The sequence below is a fragment of the Juglans regia genome, chromosome 10 (assembly GCF_001411555.2).
Source record: "Juglans regia cultivar Chandler chromosome 10, Walnut 2.0, whole genome shotgun sequence".
NCBI classification, from domain to species: domain Eukaryota; kingdom Viridiplantae; phylum Streptophyta; class Magnoliopsida; order Fagales; family Juglandaceae; genus Juglans; species Juglans regia.
Window position 1 is genome coordinate 5,288,457 of NC_049910.1, and position 20,328 is coordinate 5,308,784.

At 34.7% G+C, this 20,328-nt stretch overlaps 2 protein-coding genes across 2 annotated transcripts; both read right to left on the reverse strand.

Annotated features, from left to right (window-relative positions):
* Positions 1 to 321: 321 nt before the first annotated feature.
* On the reverse strand, positions 322 to 10,839 carry LOC109021607 (structural maintenance of chromosomes protein 2-1-like). Its single transcript, XM_019004261.2, has 20 exons — positions 10,348 to 10,839; positions 9,009 to 9,689; positions 8,688 to 8,831; positions 8,303 to 8,593; positions 8,025 to 8,210; positions 7,778 to 7,942; positions 7,630 to 7,689; positions 7,279 to 7,341; positions 5,647 to 5,738; positions 5,192 to 5,288; positions 3,987 to 4,103; positions 3,676 to 3,894; positions 2,847 to 2,987; positions 2,611 to 2,778; positions 2,351 to 2,535; positions 1,879 to 1,972; positions 1,715 to 1,803; positions 1,221 to 1,446; positions 1,002 to 1,076; positions 322 to 663 (listed from the first exon to the last, which is right to left on the reverse strand). Exons 1-20 carry the CDS (start codon positions 10,663 to 10,665, stop codon positions 544 to 546), a joined length of 3,531 nt encoding a protein of 1,176 aa, XP_018859806.2. The 5' UTR covers positions 10,666 to 10,839; the 3' UTR covers positions 322 to 543.
* Positions 10,840 to 11,588: 749 nt separating this feature from the next.
* On the reverse strand, positions 11,589 to 18,274 carry LOC109021608 (putative nitric oxide synthase). Its single transcript, XM_019004262.2, has 13 exons — positions 17,723 to 18,274; positions 17,111 to 17,296; positions 16,492 to 16,578; positions 16,314 to 16,393; positions 16,108 to 16,189; positions 15,646 to 15,666; positions 14,600 to 14,645; positions 13,710 to 13,828; positions 13,404 to 13,517; positions 13,222 to 13,329; positions 13,031 to 13,120; positions 12,162 to 12,271; positions 11,589 to 11,975 (listed from the first exon to the last, which is right to left on the reverse strand). Exons 1-13 carry the CDS (start codon positions 18,134 to 18,136, stop codon positions 11,726 to 11,728), a joined length of 1,707 nt encoding a protein of 568 aa, XP_018859807.2. The 5' UTR covers positions 18,137 to 18,274; the 3' UTR covers positions 11,589 to 11,725.
* Between the last annotated feature and the right edge of the window lie 2,054 nt (positions 18,275 to 20,328).

Sequence of the window (20,328 nt, forward strand, 5' to 3'; positions counted from 1 at the left end):
GTGTTTGACATGCAAATTTGTCAAAGAATTTCTTTTATTATTATATTTGGTTGTTCAGTTTGGTCAATTAATTTTTAAATGAAAATTATTTAAATGGCATTATTAATGAACATAATATTGCCTCCGAGTAGTTGACTTTACTCGAGAAAGTGGAAGGGAACATGTTCTGTTTTGGTCAGATATGCCATATGACATGACTTTACCCTTTTATCGGCTGAAAATAACCAACAAGAAAGTAAAAGTGTTTTTATTCAGTTTTGGTCGTTGTTGATAGTTGACCCTTCAACCTTAATACAATAAAATCTAAAAAAGATAAACAAATAAATAACAATTTCCATTTCACTCCCTTCAATATTTTCATCCACCTTCACATGTGCTTCTATCCAACTTGATGACCACCTTAAAACGTAGGGTTATAACATCTGTTAATTGTTCTACTTTACATCATGCAGATTTCTCATAACATATATATATATATATATATATATATAATCCTCAAGTAGAATTACATGGAAAGACCTCACAAATACAATACAACAGCAATCACTTGCTCTGCTTAGCTGCAACAGTCCTCTGAACTGTGGAAACACCATCCACAAATTTTGTCCGGAAAAGAACATTAGCATTATTGAACATGCCTTCTTTCAGTGAGACCACAATAAACTGCCAACACAAAAAAAAAAAATATTTATATATATATATATATACGTGCATTTGGAGAAAAATGTCACATTTTATGTGGTTTTGACAACTATAATTTATCTACCAAAACCAGACAGTACACGTAACACAACTTTATGTGCCAAGGAGTAGCCAAATATTGTGGAACAGCATTGCAATAACATTAAGCTTTATTTTATTTTCATGTAAAACTCTTATGTATTATTATAGACTAGACGAGTTAATGCTTGATATTTTAATAAGTTGAAGCAGAAATGCAGAAGAACACAAAGAAGACGAGACATGAAATCATAACATAAACCACAAGCAATCCATCAAACCTGGGAGTGTGGGAAGTGAGTTTTAATCATTCGCCCTATGTTCTGAGTGTGGCTTAGATCAAGTGCTGCATCAACCTGTTAACCATCTCAACTCTCAAGAATCAAATCATTTACAGCTTGAATTAAGAACACTTCTTTGCATTAAATTGGAACTGATGAAATGATGAATTGAAATGATGAATGCCATCCAATATGTAAAGCAATTTTAGCTTACAATACCTCATCCAATATGTAAAGTGGAGCTGGTTTAAAAAGGAGTAGAGCCAAGATAAGAGAAAGTGCAAGCAAAGATCGTTGGCCTCCACTGAGTTCTGACAGGGATTGTTTCCAAACACCTCCAAATGCTACACGAACCTCAAGACCATCAAGGAAGCTGCATCCTTCAGGAGGTTCTAGCTTTGCCAAGGTTCCCGGTAACAGGGTGGAAAAGATAGATCCAAAATCACTGAAGCAAATGAACAAACTTCTGAAAGCATGATCAAGTTTTGTGAAACAGTAGAACCATAAAAAAACATGGAGATAGAGAATTACATTTTTTTTTTATAAGTAAATAAGTATCTTTAATGAATAGAATGAAACTAGGCAATGCCCAAGTACACAGGAAGTATACAAAGTGAGACACCTAATTACATTCTAGTAAGCTAAAGATAGAGAATTACTTTCAATGCCATTTAAACTACTAAGTAGAAGAACTAGCATAAAACACGACTCACCTGTTAACTTTAACCCAAGTAACTTTTAGCGTTTCCTTCTTTTTCTCATCTAGCTCTTCTATGACCTTCTTGATTTTCGACTTGTCATTCTAGGCACGACAGACCTAGTGTAAGTATAGAAAAATCAAGAAACAGGAAGTTTGGTCAGTTCATCGATAACCAACCTCAATGATGTTTTTCTTCGACATCAATTCATTGTACTCATCTTCTGCTTTCTCAAACATTGCCATCACTTTCTTGTTCACCCTTTTCTCGAGGCTTCATTGAGGAAAACAATCAAATAATCACTACTTTGCTCCATAAAATACATTAACTTGTCAACCATTTTTCAAGACATAAATAACAAGGGCCCAATACATTTTTCACCCCTAAATTACCAGGGTTTTTACACTTTATTCCCTAAACTATCAAAACCAACACATTTCATCCTCCACCTGCCATTTACTATCAGATAGCACCCATAACAATTAGACTTGGGCAGAAGGTCTATTTATCGGTCTCTAGTAGTTTGAGGGCTCTCAATGTGTCAGTTTTAGTAATTTAAGATGCAAAATATAAAACACTTGGTAGTCTAAGTGTGAAACGTGTCTTTAACCCAAATAACAATGAAGAAATAGAGCTTTCTAAGTCTCACACCCTGATTGTTCTGCCTGCAGTCGCTCAAGTTCTTCGGTTGCCTTAAAAGGATCACAAGATGAAAAATCATAATCAGTTCCGCGTCTTCCAAATAACTGTTTCTCAGATGTAATCCATGCATGCTTCTCTAGCAGTTTGTCTACTTTTGTAGAGCAATCTTTTTGTTCCATCTGCATTCTTTTTACCTAATACAAAGAATCAAAATGCCCTGGTTTAGTACATCAAATAACGGGGAGCAGATGAGGAAATAAGCAAATTACCTCATTTTCCATCTTCTTCCTCTGAAGATTAATCTCACTAAGTTTATGCTGAAGTTTCTGCTGCTCCTTAAGAATACAACTAATCTGGGAGTCACATTCCTTCATTTTCAAACGGATCAAATCAAGCTCCGATTGAGCCTGTTCATGATTATTCCTTGTGGCAGCAACCTATAAAACTGGGGCATGAGACAGTAATATTTACATCACAGTATTTGTCAAAGCAAATATATGTTTACCTTCAATTTATGTTCTTCTACTTCAGCAGTAAGACTATCAATTTGTTGTCTCAAACAAGCTAGTTGAGTCTCTAAGGATGCACGTTCCTCTACAACAGCTTCCATTTCCATAACAAGCCTCTCCTTCTCATTTTCATGCCCCTACTAGCCAGCAAAACCATGTCACAAGAAGTTAGAGAGCTATTTGAAAATAAGCACCTATTTGCAATCCAAGGCAAATGGTAGTAACAGTCTGAGCAAATGAAGATAACAATTAGTTACCAAAATATATCTGAAATAACAGTGACCCAAAAATCTCTAAATATATGTGGGCATTCACAAAGGTTTTGTGTTTGTATGGCATTCACCTCCCCGGTCCTTGAGTTTTCATCTAATCAAAACATCTTGAGTTATTTGCATCTTTACAACTTCTAGTCAATTTTCAACTAGAGGAAAAAATAGTTTATAAATGCGCCATGAAATCATTAACCTGAAGGGAATACTTAAAATTGATAGAAAACCTCAAGGACTAGTGTTATGGATACCTCATTGAGGTTCTATCTGCCCACTGGTTTCTTTAACTTTTTAAGAGGGGCCAAAATGGGACCTTTTTTTTTTACAAGTGGGGCCAAAATGGAACATAGGAAAATTCGATGGAATAAAATGGCTAGCAAAATATTTTATATGAAATTAGCCAACGAAAACAATAATTGACTAATATAATCAACAAGATAGGTGCACGATGATTCATTGTCGAGGAATGACTTTAGTAAGTAAAGTGAAATAACAGGTGCTTGCCTACAGATTATACAAAAACTTGAAGATAAAGTTCAGCAGTATCAATTCCTACCTTGAGAGCTTTGGAAGATGACTGCATTTGAGATTTTATCATCTTAATCTTTTTCTCCAAATCCTTGAGCCTGCCCTCCCGATTATTATCATGCTCTTTGATAGATTTCTCGAGCAATGAAACTGTATTAACACAGTTTTCATACAAAAGTTGCTTTTCTTTAGCCGCGGATTTTGTTTCTTCAAGCTCCTGCTCAATCCTCTTGACTAATTCACTGAGCTAAATTGCACCAAGAAAGGAGAAAAAAAACTTAAAATACTAAATAATTCATAAGTTCTTAGGGTACATGTGAAAGAGGAAAAGAAGCAAACCTTATGATGCTCATTTTGCTCAGCCCTGCCCTGAAACAGTTTAAGGTCATATGATTTCAGCTCTAGCTGTGCTTTGAGGTCCATGAACTTTTTCTGAAGAGGCCGGAGCTCTGCAATCTGCAATGGGAGGAAAAGAAAAATAAAGAAAACAAATAAATAAAAGCTGTCAGAAAATGTATACCACAATAAGCGCCTCCAAAAGTGATACCAATTTCAAAGTGAAAAAAAAAAAAAAGACAAGAGCCAGCTACAAATGAAGATCATGTCACTTCCATGCACATGAAATGAATACACGCATAAAAATAAAGTAAAAACTAAATGAACCCAGCATGGTCTTGTGTACCCTTCACTAATCTTCATATTGCTAGCAATGCTTAAATATTCTGCCAATGCACCAAAAAATAAGAATATTTTCAGCATCCACTGTTATTCACTCAACACAAATGATTGATCAGATTAATAGAGATAACGATGCACACATTCATGAATTTAGCTTTTAGCTTATCGGTTAAATTTTAATCATATAATAAAAATTGATATACTTCTCAAAAATAAAATAAGAATACATGTCACAATGAAGAAACCTAGTTTTACACTGAAAGAAAAAGAAAGAAAACTGTTAATTAACCTCTTGACTGCCCAAGCAAAGTGAATTGTTTCATGTAGATGGCACCAAAAGCACAAGGTAAACCCCAAAAGGAAATAATTAAAGGCACTGAGATTGCCATGAATTTCACAAAGGATATGGCTATACACTGAAATAAAAAAATAAAAAATTATGTATCCAACCTCAAGAAGTAGATTAGGTTTAGTCCAGGAACAAAAATAGTTCATATAAAACTACCATGAGAAAAGGAGAAAATATTTTTCTAAATTGAAGATCACATTGAGATACCCATCATAACACAATCTGTGGATATGAATCAAGTGTTGCACTCCAAGACTAACACAACATGTGATCTATGTACAAGATCACATTGAGATACCCATCATAACACAATCTTTTTTTTTTTTTAATCGATAACCCATCATAACACAATCTGTGGATACGAACCAAGTGTTGCACTCCAAGAATAACACAACATGTGATCTGTGTTGATGTACATACAAGTGCTGAATTCCGCATCCCTTGAAACACAGCTACTTTAAGCATGTGATTGAAACACAGTTATTCAGGCAAAGATGAGAGGGCATTCAAGGTCTACCTGCGTTTCAATTTCAGACAACTTTTTTTGATGTGTAGAAAGTTCTGAATCAGCCTCTGCCAAATCATGAAGTTGCCTTAAGAAATCACCGCCACCCCTATGGCAATAAACAGTTATTATAAAGGTTGGAAAGTGAGAAGATGAAGAAAACACTTAAAAGCATATTCTGACACAAGCATAAAGCAACATTAGCTTTGAGTTAGATGGTAAACCAAAGAACAACATTAACTCTACGTAATCAGCCAAGAAGAATAAAAATCTTATTTAAAGCATCTACTGACACGAGCATAAAAGTAACATTAGCTTTGAGTTAGAGGGTAAAAGCAAATAACATCAACTCTTAAGTAGCCAAAAAGAATAAAAATCTTATAGCACAGAGAGAGTGAGGGTGTTTTCAAAAAGATCTATGTGTGCCTGTGACAACCTTCAACTAAAAAAAGTAAGTACTAACTTACTTGCGGCTTCCACCAGTCAAAAGACCGCTTGGCTGAAATATATCACCTTCAAGAGTGACACTTGGGGTTCGAATTTCATTATTAAATGCAACCTATAAAACATTTTACAAAAGTGCAAAGCTGTTAGAAAGAAAACAAAATGTGCAACTCTTACGAATGGATTTTGATTTATGATAAAAGGCATCATTGGAGGAGTATCCCCAAGAGCTGCATACAAAGACCAATGATTACCTCATTTTCAACCGTAGGCTAGGGTTTACACTTTTGAAGCTGTATATAATAAATAGTTTTAAATGCGGCCATTCTAAGGAAAATATCAAGGAAATCCCTATGATCTGGACACTTCTTGGCTTTGAGAAAGTGGCATGTCAATTTTTTTTTTTTTGATAATTAATAAGAGATTTTATTACCAAGAATAGGCATAGTCCAAGTACACAGGAAGTATATAAGAGAAAATTCCTACATACACTAAAGAAACTGAAAAAAGACTAAAAAAAAATCAAGTCATCTCAAAGAGCCTTAGCCCACAAACTCAAAGTATCAAAGAAAAACTCCCTAAGTTCACCCATCAAGCGTTCTCTGTCTTCAAAACACCTCCCATTCCTCTCCAAACCATAAGCACCACATCAAACACAAGGGGATCATCTTCCAAAGTGGCATGTCAAATGCTTGAGGAAAGGGCACCAGTGTACAACTGTGTCCAATACTACGCTAGAAACAGGTGAGAGAATTTTCAAACATTATATAAATCAGAGGATGTCATGCATTTTATTCAAAACTTGCACTTGGTTATTCTTTTCATGATTGTTTCAAAAAATTATGGTTCGATTTCTTTAAAAAATAGTTAGATATATGCACGTGCCTGACATTAGAAAGAGACACTTCAAATCCTAAAAGATATATATATATATATATATATATGTACACTTATAAACTTAATAGGCATTATGCTACACTATGGATATAAAGAGCTATCACTAGCAAAGGCTTGCATATTTTGAATGGAAAAACAAGGTAGACATACGGCGGTATGTTATGAACTATTTTTTTAGAATAATTCATTCTGCTAACATATGCTATATTCATAATCTGGAATAAAAAAAAATAATAATAAAAAATAAATAAATAAACCCTACCCAGGTCTCACAATAAATAAATTTTTACAAACTGCATGCATTTTACTAAAAAAAACAAAGCTACTTAAAACTGCCCTCGGATGGGGCAAGAAAGGTGAGATCAAATATAAAATTCTGGGTTCAATTTTAAGAGTGATATAGGAAGTTAAATGATAACTGCTTTCATATTTTACAACTGTGATCTATTTTGGGAAATCCAAAAAGGAAAGTACATCTATTGTGGGAAAGGACTATTATATATATATATATATATATATTTTATAAGTAAAAGGACTATTATATTTTTACTATGACACTATTTTGAAAAAATATCTACCAAACTAAAAAAATTAAACTTTAGCACGATCAGTCAATGCATGCAAACAATTATCCAGAAACAGACTAAAAGTAAAAGAAGTGAACTATCTCATCTCCAAACCAATAATAACCACCATAACTGGAATCAAGCTGTTTGAACAATGAACTATATGAACACAGTAATTAAGAAGAGGCATACCTCCTTTGCAGCATCAATGGTCTTGCAAATGAAGGTTGAACCAAAAACGTATTCCACAGCAGTCTACAATATACATCGACTTTTAGAAATAACGCTCCAGAAGAAAGCATGACGCACCAATATGCATATTCACATTACATAAGGAGAAGAAGTTGATGACAAGGAAATGCATGCAACAAACTTCCAGCACCCAAATTTGCTTTGGTGCAGAAACAATGCATGAAGGAACTTACTATTAATTATGGAAATGTTTGACGGTGTAATACCACAGCCATAAACATCAACATTTTAAATTGAGCAGCATACAGTTTTGAGGATTAAAACAACAAATGGGACCAACTGGAAGTATACCTTCACTTCTTCCTCATAACCAACCAAAGAAAGTGCCAGTTCTGCATTCTCCTTGCCAACCTAAAATTGAGAAGAGAAATATGTTTGCCAAAAAAGGTTGACTGACAAAAATAAGAAATTGTAGAGAAATTTTAATGCAGTGACTTACCAATCTAACAGCAGCATTCTGAACTCTAGGGGAAATTGTATGGGACTGTATCTTATTCAAAGGTATAATTGTCACTCTTCTTCTAAGAGCGCCATTCTGAAGTATTTGCTTTCCAGTATTTTCTGTGTCCACAACAACATTAAATAGCTTTCCACCAGCAGTAACCTGAAAATTAACAGAATTGTAAAGAGTTTAACAAAAACAAAAAATAGCTACAAATGAACAATGAATTATCATGAATTCTAACCTCTAAGGCAGTCATTGTAGAGCTATCCTTTACTTTGATAAGTTTTGCAATAACGCCTTTTACCTTCGACCTATCAAAATTCTTCACAGGGTCACGGTAAGAGAAATCAAAATTTGCTAATTGTGCTGAAAGATTACGTATTTCATCCTTCAACTTCTGCACGCGCTCCAACTCAGATGCACGATCCTGAAGAAATATTTTAATTTTAAGAACAAATAATTGATTTGAGACTCATACACCATTCCACCTGTATAAATAATCACCACAACAGTACCAACCTTTTGTAAAGTTTCCATCTGTCCCTCCTTATAGGAGAGAGACTCCAATGCCTTTTTTATATTCTCCACATCTATTATTCTAGCATTAAGTTCATTCTCAACAGCAACAGCTTCTTCACGCTTCGACATTAACTGATGCGTTTTCTCTTTCAACTCCTTCTCGCAATGGCTTATTTTTGTTTTCAACTGTTTTAATTCAGTTTCAGCACTCCCAACAGAAATCTTAGCATCACTTAGTTGATCCTCAAGGCATTTCTCCTCATTTCCACTGCTTTTTCCAGCTAATACACCCTGCCCACAGTTTTTCAAAAGTCAAATTCAAAATGCAATCAACTGAAAGCAAGACTAATGTCATTCAAATATTGCAAAAAGTAAAAATATATACCTGGTAATCACTTTCATACTCATCCAAATTCTTAGAAAGTTCCTCAACTCTCTTTTTAAGATCGGCAGCTCCTTCTTCAGCCTTTCTAACAGCAGAGGCCTTTGCTTCCACAGAATGATTCAAATCCTCAATATTACTAGAAATCTGGCAACATTAATATGTTAAGGCTAATTACAGCATTCACATAAGAGGCCTGTAAAGAGGTGTGGGGAGATGACATGGAATGAACAGGAAACTAAATTGAACAAATATTTTCTGCAAATATGCAAAGCTTTCAAAAATACAAAAGAATAAAGTGAGTTTAAGATTAAACTCAATTACCTTTTCAGCACTTTCTTTTTCACTTCTAAGAGTGTCCTCTTTATTGTTCAGTACAGACACTTGCCTTACAAGATCTTGAGAAAATGCATCTACTTTCTCCGACAAAGATTTAACTTCTGCACCCATACTTGCTTCTTTTTCAGCAGTCAGTTTTGATATTTTAGCCTCCATCTCTTGAATTTCTTCTTGCGTCCTTCCCGTATCATCATCAATCTCAGCAATACTGGCCTTCACCTGTTCCACCTCACAGACTGCATTATCTCTTATCCTCTCTGCTTGAACATATTCGTGAGCAATGCAAAACCTTTTAAGTCGATCCAACTCAGCATTTCCATTAGCCCATTGCATGTACTGGGTCCGTTCTTTCCTCAACTTCTCCAAAGCAGGCAGTATTTCCTGGTCAAGAAGCTTGTTAATCTCATCAACCTTACTCTGCTTCTTCTCAAGTGTTTTCAATGCAGACTCTTTCTTTGTCTCATACATTCTTGTCCCAGCGGCTTCTTCGAGCATAGACAGAGTCTCAGGGGGTTTCATATTTAAAACCTTGGTAATACGCCCTTGCATTATAAGGAAATGTGGATTGTTAACGTTAAGCTGCACTGAATGGAAAAGATTCTGAACCTGGCTGGGCTGGGCGAGTTTTCCATTAATTAGGTACTTGTTCCTTCCACCAACCACAATCTGCAAAATATGCAAACAAATCCTCAACTATATATGATACAAATTCCACTAACCAGAATGACAAAATCAGTTTTTCATTTGTAATGTTGTGATCAAAACCATATACCTTAAACGTCATCAAATAAATTTATATTAACCAACTGCTGAACCCTCAATAGCACATCAACAGCATAGTTCACTGAATTCACCAAAAAAACCTACGAGAAAGAAGCCACTACCTGATGTTGGTCCACCTAAGAAGGATCGCTCCCAATGAGTTGGGAGCGATTTAGATATGGTACTAGCTACCCTTCAACAGTTTGACCACTCTTATGAATCAAACTTGCTCACTAGCGCTTGACAGCTCGAAGCTTCTACATTTGCACCTTCAATCCCAAGCCGCCTTGTCCACAAGTACTATTAAAAGAAGTAATTACGCTTTCATAATTCTATTTCCACCCCAACCCCAACCCAAAGAAAAAAAAAAACCACAACCCCAAAATTTAAATCTACAGTTCCATTTTCAGCAAAGCCACCTTCCTAACCAGATTGTCCACCACGTATAAAAGAAAAAGAAGAATTCCAATAAACTATAATAGGGTATGAATGGAGACTTAACAAGTGATTAGACAAGCTGTAGGCTAATTAGTTTAAACAAATTATGAAATAGGTGAGGAACCTGTCGAGTGACAGTGATTTCGGGATGGTCCTCGTATCCAAGGGGGCTACGGCTCCTGTCGGAGTTATCAAACACGACGGAGACAGTGGCCTTGGTAATCCCGGCTTGGCCTTGCTTGTACACGAGCTCCTGAAGATTCGAGGCCCTAACCTGCTGCAAATTGGTGATCCCCAGCACGAAGCAAATTGAGTCGAGAATGTTCGACTTACCCGAACCGTTCAGCCCGGTAATCGCGTTGAAGTATGGATCGAAGCCAGGGACTACGGTTCTCGTCGCGTAGGACTTAAACCCTTCCAAGCATATCTCCTTGATGTACATGATTCCTCAGATCCTCCGTACTGTATCGAAACCCGTAGGAAGTGGAATCTTCTGGAAAGAGAATGTAGGGTTTTGGAGATCGAAACCCAATAGATGGTGTTGGGGGGGTGTTTCGAAGTTTGAAACTGAAAATCTTCGGTGTCTCTAGCAGCGTCAGATGCTGAAGACGACCTCAAAGGCGGGAAAAATGAAAATTTGCGATCTTTTAACGTTTATTTATATTACATTTGGGCTCGGACTTGAACCCATCTCATTTGGATTGGGCTTTTATAGACCAAACCAAAAAGTGAATGACAAATCTGGACCGAGTGATGGGTCTCATACGGCCACTTCTCACGATGTATCTTTATTTTCCTACAAAAATCAATCGGAGCTTAAGCTGCCGTTTGGATATAAAAATATTAGAGAATATATTTCATCTCATTTCATTATTATAATTTTTTTAAATTTACATATAAAATATAATAAAAAATTCAAAATTTTCAACTCTCAAAAAGATAATAATATTAAAAAATAATATTCTAATAATATTTTAATCAACGTATCTAAAATCATATAATCTCATCTATCTCACTATACAAACGAGTCCTAAATCCAAGAGAGAACAAATTATCTTTATGCCCTTCCATGAAACCCGCATCCAAAAACCTCACAGTGGTAGTATAGGAAATCCGTCAGAACTGTGTCATTTTCTATGATATATAGCAGCCTTGCATTTTTGTTAATAAGATTTGGTGAACCTTTTTTTTAGTGAATAAACTTTGGTTGTTTGTATTTGTTGTGGTTCTGCTGATTCATGGATGTGGCAATGTTCTGTTCTTCATGAACTTTGGTGCCTTTGTATGTGAATTAGAATGAACTTAAATCATTTCTGGGTGTCACATTTTTGCATTAAAAAAAAAAAAAAAAAGGAAAATGCAATATTGGTACAAACTTTCAAGCTCAACATTCTATATATTGAGAAAAATAATAAAATATTCTTTTACATTAAAAAAATATGAAAAATACTCTTACAACATGCAAATTCAATGCACAGACACAGATCATGGAACCACTGGGATCAAAAGTGCCATTTTGGTCTTGCTTCTTCTTCCTTCTCTGTTAACTCTGGATATTGGTACCACTCTGCTCCAGTCTTGCCCACTGGCATTGGAGGCCTAACAAAAGTTTCGACTGGCTTGGGGACATGAACATTTAAATGCAGTTCTCCAGAGGTTACCTCTAAATTTGGATGAGACATTCGCATTGATTTGCTCACCGGTTCAACCGAAATCCATCCTAGACCTGATATAGCCACATCACAAGCAGGCCTGCCAAAACAGAGAATAAGGAAATGCATATGAAAATATAATAATAAAGAGCACATGGTGAAAGAGGTAAAACAGTATCACTAAGCGTATGCTAGCAAAAGCATTTTTATGTAACAACCAAAAATACAATAAACGTTCAATCACATGGCTCCAGCAAAAGGAGGAACTGTGGAAAGTCAACCACACCTTTCCACTTCTTCAAATGATAGATGCAACTGGCGCTCTGTTTCCAATCCTCTCCAGTCATCAGCTCTTTCTTTTCCAGTTGGTGGCACTAATAGAACTCCAAGTTCTTTCTACAACATGGTAAAAGTTTCTTTATCCAATAAATACACAAAAAATCCAAATAAAAAAGGGCAATGAAGAAGAAAACAATATATATATATATATATATTGGAAGGTGAGAAAAAGAGGAAAAAATTTTCAGTATAAATTTCCTTCCAACTTCTAGATTGCAAACTCACTCACAATTCTTTTTTTTTTTTTTATTGGCACCGGAAGTCCGGGAACAGCATCCTAAATAAACCCAGAGGTGCACAGACCCTCGGCAAGGAGTTTCCCGCAAGTACACTCAAGTAATTCAAGAAAAAAATCCCCCAGTCATGGCCCCTAGAGATTTTTTGCACCCAAGGGGATTTGAAACTTAGATTTGGGAGGAACATACCCCTAAGCCCAAGGCCTTTACCACTTGAGCCAACCCCTAGGGGTTGCAATGTCACTCACAATTCTGGTATCCTCATGTTACATATATTTACAAATTCATATAAAACAGCACAGATGATATTTAAATTTATTACTAGTGCTTAAAATCATGCACGACTGTTTGAGCTTCCATAAGAATTGTTAATGCAGCTTTATATTTAATGACTGAAAACATGCATACAATTCCTCTAACAAACAGATAACTGATACACGCATATATTGCACTGCTCCAAAATGAAGTTCACAAAATATTTTATGCAGCTGTTTTACCTAATACACGCTAAAGTAATTTGGAACAAGTGTAAGCAAAAATGACAAAAAATATGTCACAGGTGGAACAAGTTCTTGATTACCTGGTAAAATTCATCGGCTTTATCGGTGGGTACCACATGAATCTGCAAAGCCTTTGGTCCATAGAATGTCAAGCATGTTTCTGGGAGAACCTAAAAGCATCAAATTTGCCAAATACACTGAGCTAATAAAAAAGCAGAGCATTCATATCAAGTCTAAGGATGTAATAAACACGAAATTACAGGATCAAAACCTTTAAGATGTCAATTCTGACAAGACCTCCCCAAAATATGGAAAACCCATTTAAGCCATTGGATTTAACTTTGCTTGCTGTCCCATTGTCAGAGGCTAACTGATAATTCTGTCGTCGTACACCAAAAATTAAATTTACAGGAATAATTGAGTAGCCTGTAAGGAAATACTGAGAGAACATACAGGAAAACATTGACCCCTAAGCCGACTTTTAGGAGCAAGGGCAGGTAGATCTTCCGAATAAACAACTGCAGCTTGCCTATGGTGGAGGTGAACTCCAGGGGTGTCGTATATTTTCTGCATGAATGGGAAAAAAAAAATTATTTTAGTTATTATTCATAAAAAATAAAATAAAATCCAATAATTTCACAAACTAGATCTTTGGAAATACCAAATAAAATCAAAACTGCATGCATAAGGAAACACAACTGCTTAATTTAATCACAGCACAAACGCTACAGCAAAAGAGCACACAGATAAATTGCCTACCCCTCCTCCTAGGAAAGCATTAATTTGAATTGGACCTAAGGTGGTTCCAGGAACAGCAGATTGTATTGGTTTGTATTTCTGAGCAGCTGCAGCAGCTGGATCGTTTTGTGCCATCATTTCTGGAGTCAGAATATTATAAAGGTTCAAGACAGAGGCAGAACTAATGCATGAGAAAGTATAAAACTGTCCCATAAGACTAGTCAAGAGAAGAATGCACAATGGTTCTAAAACGATTACAACTGACAACCTAGGCCAGAACAGAACATATAAATTAAGCAAAAAGGCAGCTCCACAGTACAAAGCATATCTTCTATTTGTTATAAGGCAAAAAGGTAAAAATGACAAAGTTGCATAAAAGAATGAGGTATTGTAGCCCCAAAGAATGGAAAACAATGAAAATACCTTTTTCAAATATATGTGCATCAAATGAAGAATATAAAGTAAATATTGCAATGTAGAAAGCAACAACCTTTACAGAATATTCATGCGACAGCAATATAACGTTTCCCTTCTCAACTCTAAGATTGATTCAAATTTTCACAACCGACAAATTAGTTAATGTGTATGATGCTTGGAGAGGCAAGAGGCCCAACTCAATCACCATCATAACCTCAAGCAATGGCAACAGTTTAGACTTCGGTCAAGACAATTTCTCCACAAATTCCTACATATGTACTCTGATAATAGCATAAGAGGGTAAGGGTAGGCCACCAAACCCAGCAGATAGGGCTTGAGAGTTTAACAGCTTCCAATTAAGTTAAATTTTCTGGATATCCATATTAAATGTACCTTCACTAAATTTATTCCTTATTTTTATAAGTAAAGGTAGAATAAAGGCTAAAGACCTACCAAAACTAATGACAATACGGAGAAAAGGTATACTGACTTACTGAGTAAAGCATTGATGAATGCAGACTTCCCAACATTAGCTGAGCCCTGGAGGATGGTAAATAAATCACGTAAATGCAGATCACTTGTATCAACTTATGAGATATCGACAATGGTGAAAACACAGGGACGCCATTTGAGCTATGGTAAATAAAAAATCTGAAATTGAAATTCATTTTTATTTTTATTTTTTCCACACCTATTAATCGCACATGCAATTGAGAAAAGTTTTCCACCAAGTAAAGTTGCTCATTTTTCTTCGAAAGGGGTTCCGATGGTATCATCACAACCCTTGATGAGTATGCCCCATCCCCCGCATAGTCTTATATCCATTCGTACATATAAGTGAGCCAAGTGTCCCTTCAAATAAAGTTGCACATTTTTGCCTAAAGGGGTTACGATAGGATCACCACAGCCCCTTGATTAATATGTCCAGTCTTGTGGAGTCTTGTTGATTTTCATACATGTGAGCAAATTTCTCCACCTAGTAAAGTCGCATTTTTTTGCCAAAAGGTGTTCTGACGATACTACAACAGCCCCTTGATGAGTATGCCCCATCCCCGGGGAGTATTCTAAACTTTTCGCACATATGAGTGAGCCAAGTAAAGTCACACATTTTTCTCCGAAAGGGTTCCGTTACCACCACTGCCGCTTGATGAGTACTCTCAACCCCCGTGAAGTCTTGTTTATTAATATCTTACAAACTTAATACTAGATAACTTGCTTACCACTAGCGATAATTCTTCACTGAAAAGTTCAGTGGCCCTAGCTTCTCGGCCTATCTTTTTGTGCTAAATTTATAAGCATATTTGAATAAAAACTAAATAACATGACCTACATCAGAACAAAAGTGAAACAAAACCAAGAAGAGATACCAATTAGAATGTCTATTTCCTTTTCATAAATATATAGCCTTATGAACAGAAATTCAAACAAAAGGACCAACGCCATGACAATTCAGAAACCGCATCGGTAAAGTAAGAACAACTGATTCCTCAAACCTACTCGGTGCATCAATGGGGAGCTTGCAGTTCAGAAATATACTAACCAGAATGTAAACATCCCGACCCTGCACCAAAGAATCAACCCAAGAACTTAAGTTGAAATAAACAAATGGAATTAAACAGATGTCTAAAACTTACTCCATACCACAGTTAGTATGAGCAAAAATTTAAACTTGACAATATGGCATCCTTACTGATGAAAATGACATTGTAACATGAGAAAAGAATTAGCTTGATAAAGACGACATGAGATAGCAGAACATAAATGACAAAAGGATGAAAGCTAATAAAGTCTAAGTTGGTGGTTGCCCCCATTAATGGCATGGTACAGTTTTAAAATAGGTTTCTGTGATAGTGCCCTTTTCGTATGAATAAAATTCTTGATTGCCTATCAAAAAAAGAGGTTTCTATGACAGAACCAGATAGCATTGAAAGTTTGACTTTTGTCCATAACATTGAGTTGAATTAGTAGACTTTGGAAGCAAATTCATGGAGAAGTGAAAAACCTTTTTCTCCTTTTGAATTTCAGATACAACTCCTACAATTCCGACCAAAGACTTTGAACTTGTCAGATGGATGCTCAGAACGCTGCAGAAGATAACAGACTTTACTAGTGTGAAACTCTAAGCATCCTGAATGTAACAATGTAGCATACAAAACAATACAGGCATGCAAAGATTTTTTTTCCCTTTCAAAAAAGTCCAAAACTTACTTAAGCCTCTTCTTTGTAGTGGCCTCTGCCACCCAATCACCAACACAATTAAGATCAGTCCCTTTTGGTAGGAGATCAACCTGAAAGTGAAAACTATAATTCTTATCTATACCACCTCATGGTAATAAATACCCAGCATTGGTACAGTGATATTAGACACCAGAGTGCAGATTACTACCTTAGTCACAACTAATATTATTGGATTTGCACCAGCAAGATCTCTCACACGAGCCAAAAAGCTGCCACTGAAGTCCACAATATCAACCTAGAAGTTTTAACAAGAATTTGAGAAACCTGCTTATCATATGGTTAATTCCCAACATTTGTTTTCATTAAATTTTCAATAATTTTTTTTGTAACATTATTCTACCATTCAGAGTCCACTTATTTTCCCTTCCCCAACTCTCTCGCTCTTTTATTCTCACGCACAATCGGACAACCTTGAATTATGTTATTCACAGATGTGGTCACTACAATGAAATAATTTTCTCCACAGAAATAAAACAAATCCTTAGCTAAGGAAAAGGAAATACAAACAAATAAAACAGAAAAAGTTCTTTAAAAAAAAAAAACAGGTTCTGCAATAGAAGAAGCCTATATTAACCAATTCTTTGCAAGCCCGAGTAAACTGGTACTCCTAAATGGTCAATCAGAGGAATATAAGTCCTTACACGGATGAAGCAAAAAATTGCGAGCACAGGCCACTAATCAGAATGGCCAGAACTAGAGCAAACCTAGAGGATACCGGTAATTAATTTGCTTCATCACAGAGCAAAAATCAGATAGGTGACACTCACCAATTTAATAATCAACGCTTTCTCATGCCGCAAGTGAGACAGCTTCTCCCTAAGTTGTTCAGCAGTCACAAACTGTTTTCCGCCAGAATAACCTCCGTTTCCCCCAACTGCAGTTATCATGTGCCCGTGAGACAATAGCCGGCACCGGCCACATAGAACAGTTCGAAGCTGGCGATGTTTCTTCTTCTGCACAATTATACGCATTTCCCAAGTGCTCTCTAATCACTCTCAAAAACCCAAATATTCAAATACCTATTAACGCAAAAAGTCATATCTAACTAATCAAGGTTATATTTTAGCTTTCCCTGAGCAAACAATAAAAGGACTACCAATTTTTATTCAAATTTTGATACACCCACCATAGCAATTGCTTTTTAAGTTCGATTTCATACTGCCCACCTCATCACAAAAGTGCGTCCTGGGCATTCTCATTCAAGCTCTAACTCTTAGAAAAGCACCAGAAATTAGAAAAGTAGATTCCTTCTTGCTAGAAGAAAAGTACTAAACTTGCACAAGAGAATCAAAATGCAGCTAATACCAATTCATTTTTTTCACAAGTTTCTTTTCTCCTTTTTTTTATAAGTAATCTCATTTTTTTATAAGAATTCGTACCAACTCATAGGTCTCGAGAGCCACATAGCCCGGAGCATCCGATTCCGAAGTCTGCAGCGGAGCCCCACACCCGTAACAACTGGCCACCGCCGTGGAAACCTTAAAAGGTTTCTCTTTCTTCACCTTCTTCTTCGACGTCCTATTCTCTTCGATCACGAGCTTCGCGGCCTCGAGGGTTTGGTGGTGTTCAAGAAGTCTCTGTCCCCGGGTCGGAGCAGCCGGACCGGTCCCCTCTGGTCCGAGAACGGAGTCCGATAATTGGGTCTCCGAGACTGAGGCCTTGTGGCGGGAATAATGATGTTCCTGTGCAGTGACTCTGCAGAGTATGAGTGTGGGTTTCGTGCAACTTTTAGGAAGCTTAGGGGCAGAGATTGGGAGGTGGTGGGGTAGAGATAGAGAAGAGAGAGAAGCCATATGTGACGGTTGTGGAGGTTCAGCGGTGGAAAGGGTTCAAGCTTGTGGTTTTTGTGTGGCGGATGCAGCATGCATTAGCTTTCTTTTAGGGGTAAAATAGGTAAATTTTCACAAGAAGGACCCTGCTCTCTATCTCACTCTCGCTTCGCTAAATGAGTTAAGTTGTGTCTGACGAGGTATTTATAGATATTCTCTGAAAAGTAATAAAAAATTAATAAAAAAATATATTAAATAATAATAAGATAATAAATAATAAAGAGATATATATAAAAATACTTCAACATATTTTCATCTCAATTTCATTTTATTAAGTAATATAAAGTAAATGCTACATATACTTAAACTTTTACTTATAATTTTACTTATTAAACTCATTTTATTATTTTTTTTTTGAAATTTAAATTTTAAATTTCATAATTTTTAACCTATCATAAACTAACATGTAGAAAAATAAATTTTATTGTAAGTTTTTTTTATGTATATTTAATATTTTTCAAGTAATATATGATATATTTATAATATATCAATATTGAATGATTTTTTATTAGATGATTGTCTATTAATCTTTACATATTTTTACATGCGAGCATGGATAAGAGTGGGATAAGATAATTAGGGTTGGTTTGAATATTGAGTTGAGATAATAAATCAACATCTAAACACTTAAAACGTAAACATTTTTTAATTTTTAATTTTTCATATTTTTAAACTAATAATTATTTAATCAGTATAAATTTTTTAAATTTTTAAACAAAACATAAAAAATAATTTAATTTTTTTAAATCTAAAAACAAAAAATATATTAAATAAGTGAAGGGTAGTTAGATAAAAGTGTAACAATTTTTTAATGAAGTGTCACAATTATATTGGATATTTTAAATAAATTATAAAAAAAATTATAAAAGAATTGTACACGTATCATTATCCATACTAGTGTATAAGATTCGCTCAACCCCCTTGAAAATAACCACCATAAAAAGTGTTTTTCAACCGTGTGTTTCACATTTAAAAAAACAAAAACTCCCTAAATCAGTTATACAAATTAGTTTCTCATAGATTAATTAAATTTAAAAATACAATATAGATATTTTTTTTATAAGTAAAAATACAATATAGATATAACAATTGTTTTATAATAAGATGTGCTATAACTACAAAAATATCTCATAAAAATAAATTTGTAAATTGACACAATTTTATATAATACATTGATATATTAGATCCACTTTACAATCTAATATACTACATCAAATTATGTCAATTTATAAATTTATTTTTGTAATATTTATTTATAGCTAAAGCATTTATCTTTTGTAATTGTGTTGATATTATTTCCTTTTGCAAAAACAACAATAAGGTTTGTAAAGAAGACGATGCCATAAATCTCAAACTAACCAAAGAAAAGGCTTAAAATGTTATAATTTGTTTACATTATATTTTCATCTCACTTGTATAACTGTAACAATTTTATCATCACTAGATCATCATTTTTAGAAGAAAATAATATCTTAGGATGATTTGCAATACCACTTAAATACAGTGAAATAAGAACGTGGTAGATTTAATTGTTTTAAAAAAAAAATCATGTAAGTTTTGGATAAAATTTTCCTTCAAATTAGATTAGATAGTTTAATTATTACATTGTAATACTCCCATGGATTGTGTGAGAAAGACATTTTTAATACAAAATATTATATTTTACACCCTTATTTTATTTTTATGCTATTGTATTAACGTAGCATGACCCACAAATTATTAAACTAGTTTTTAAAAAAAGTAATTGATCTGATTATTTATTAAAAAACATGACATTAATCAAATTTTAGAAAAAATATTGCCTATTGCACATGTTAATTAGATAACAGGGGGCAATTTCTCCAATCAAATTTGATGAAAAATTATATTCATAGATTAATATACAGCCATTAATGCTATTAGTAGGGTTGTCCAAAATCATAATTTTATCCATATGCATGGCACGATATTTTACAAATTATGCCAAGAGTTGGTGATCTGATAGTATATGATCTATTTTTAAATGGAGAACATGGATTCGAAACCCCTATCCCATTATATATATATATAAATAAATAAATAAATAAAATCACAAATCTTCTCAAGTTTATCAAGAAACTGACTACAACGGCAAAGAAAAAAGAAGGAAAGAATTAATAATTCAGTAAATATGATAC

Bases quoted from the DNA above. Each gene is read 5' to 3' on its own strand.
- LOC109021607 (XM_019004261.2), bottom strand. From the start codon at position 10,665: ATGTACATCAAGGAGATATGCTTGGAAGGGTTTAAGTCCTACGCGACG. The intron at 9,690-10,347 runs GTTCCTCACCTA...CATATTTTGCAG, and splicing joins AAATCACTGTCACTCGACAG to ATTGTGGTTGGTGGAAGGAA. The intron at 7,690-7,777 runs GTAAGTCACTGC...TCTCAATTTTAG, and splicing joins AGAATGCTGCTGTTAGATTG to GTTGGCAAGGAGAATGCAGA.
- LOC109021608 (XM_019004262.2), bottom strand. From the start codon at position 18,136: ATGGCTTCTCTCTCTTCTCTATCTCTACCCCACCACCTCCCAATCTCT. The intron at 13,330-13,403 runs GTATGTTCTCTC...GTACGACGACAG, and splicing joins TTAGGGGTCAATGTTTTCCT to AATTATCAGTTAGCCTCTGA. The intron at 12,272-13,030 runs GTAATCAAGAAC...ACCATGTTGTAG, and splicing joins AAGCCGATGAATTTTACCAG to AAAGAACTTGGAGTTCTATT.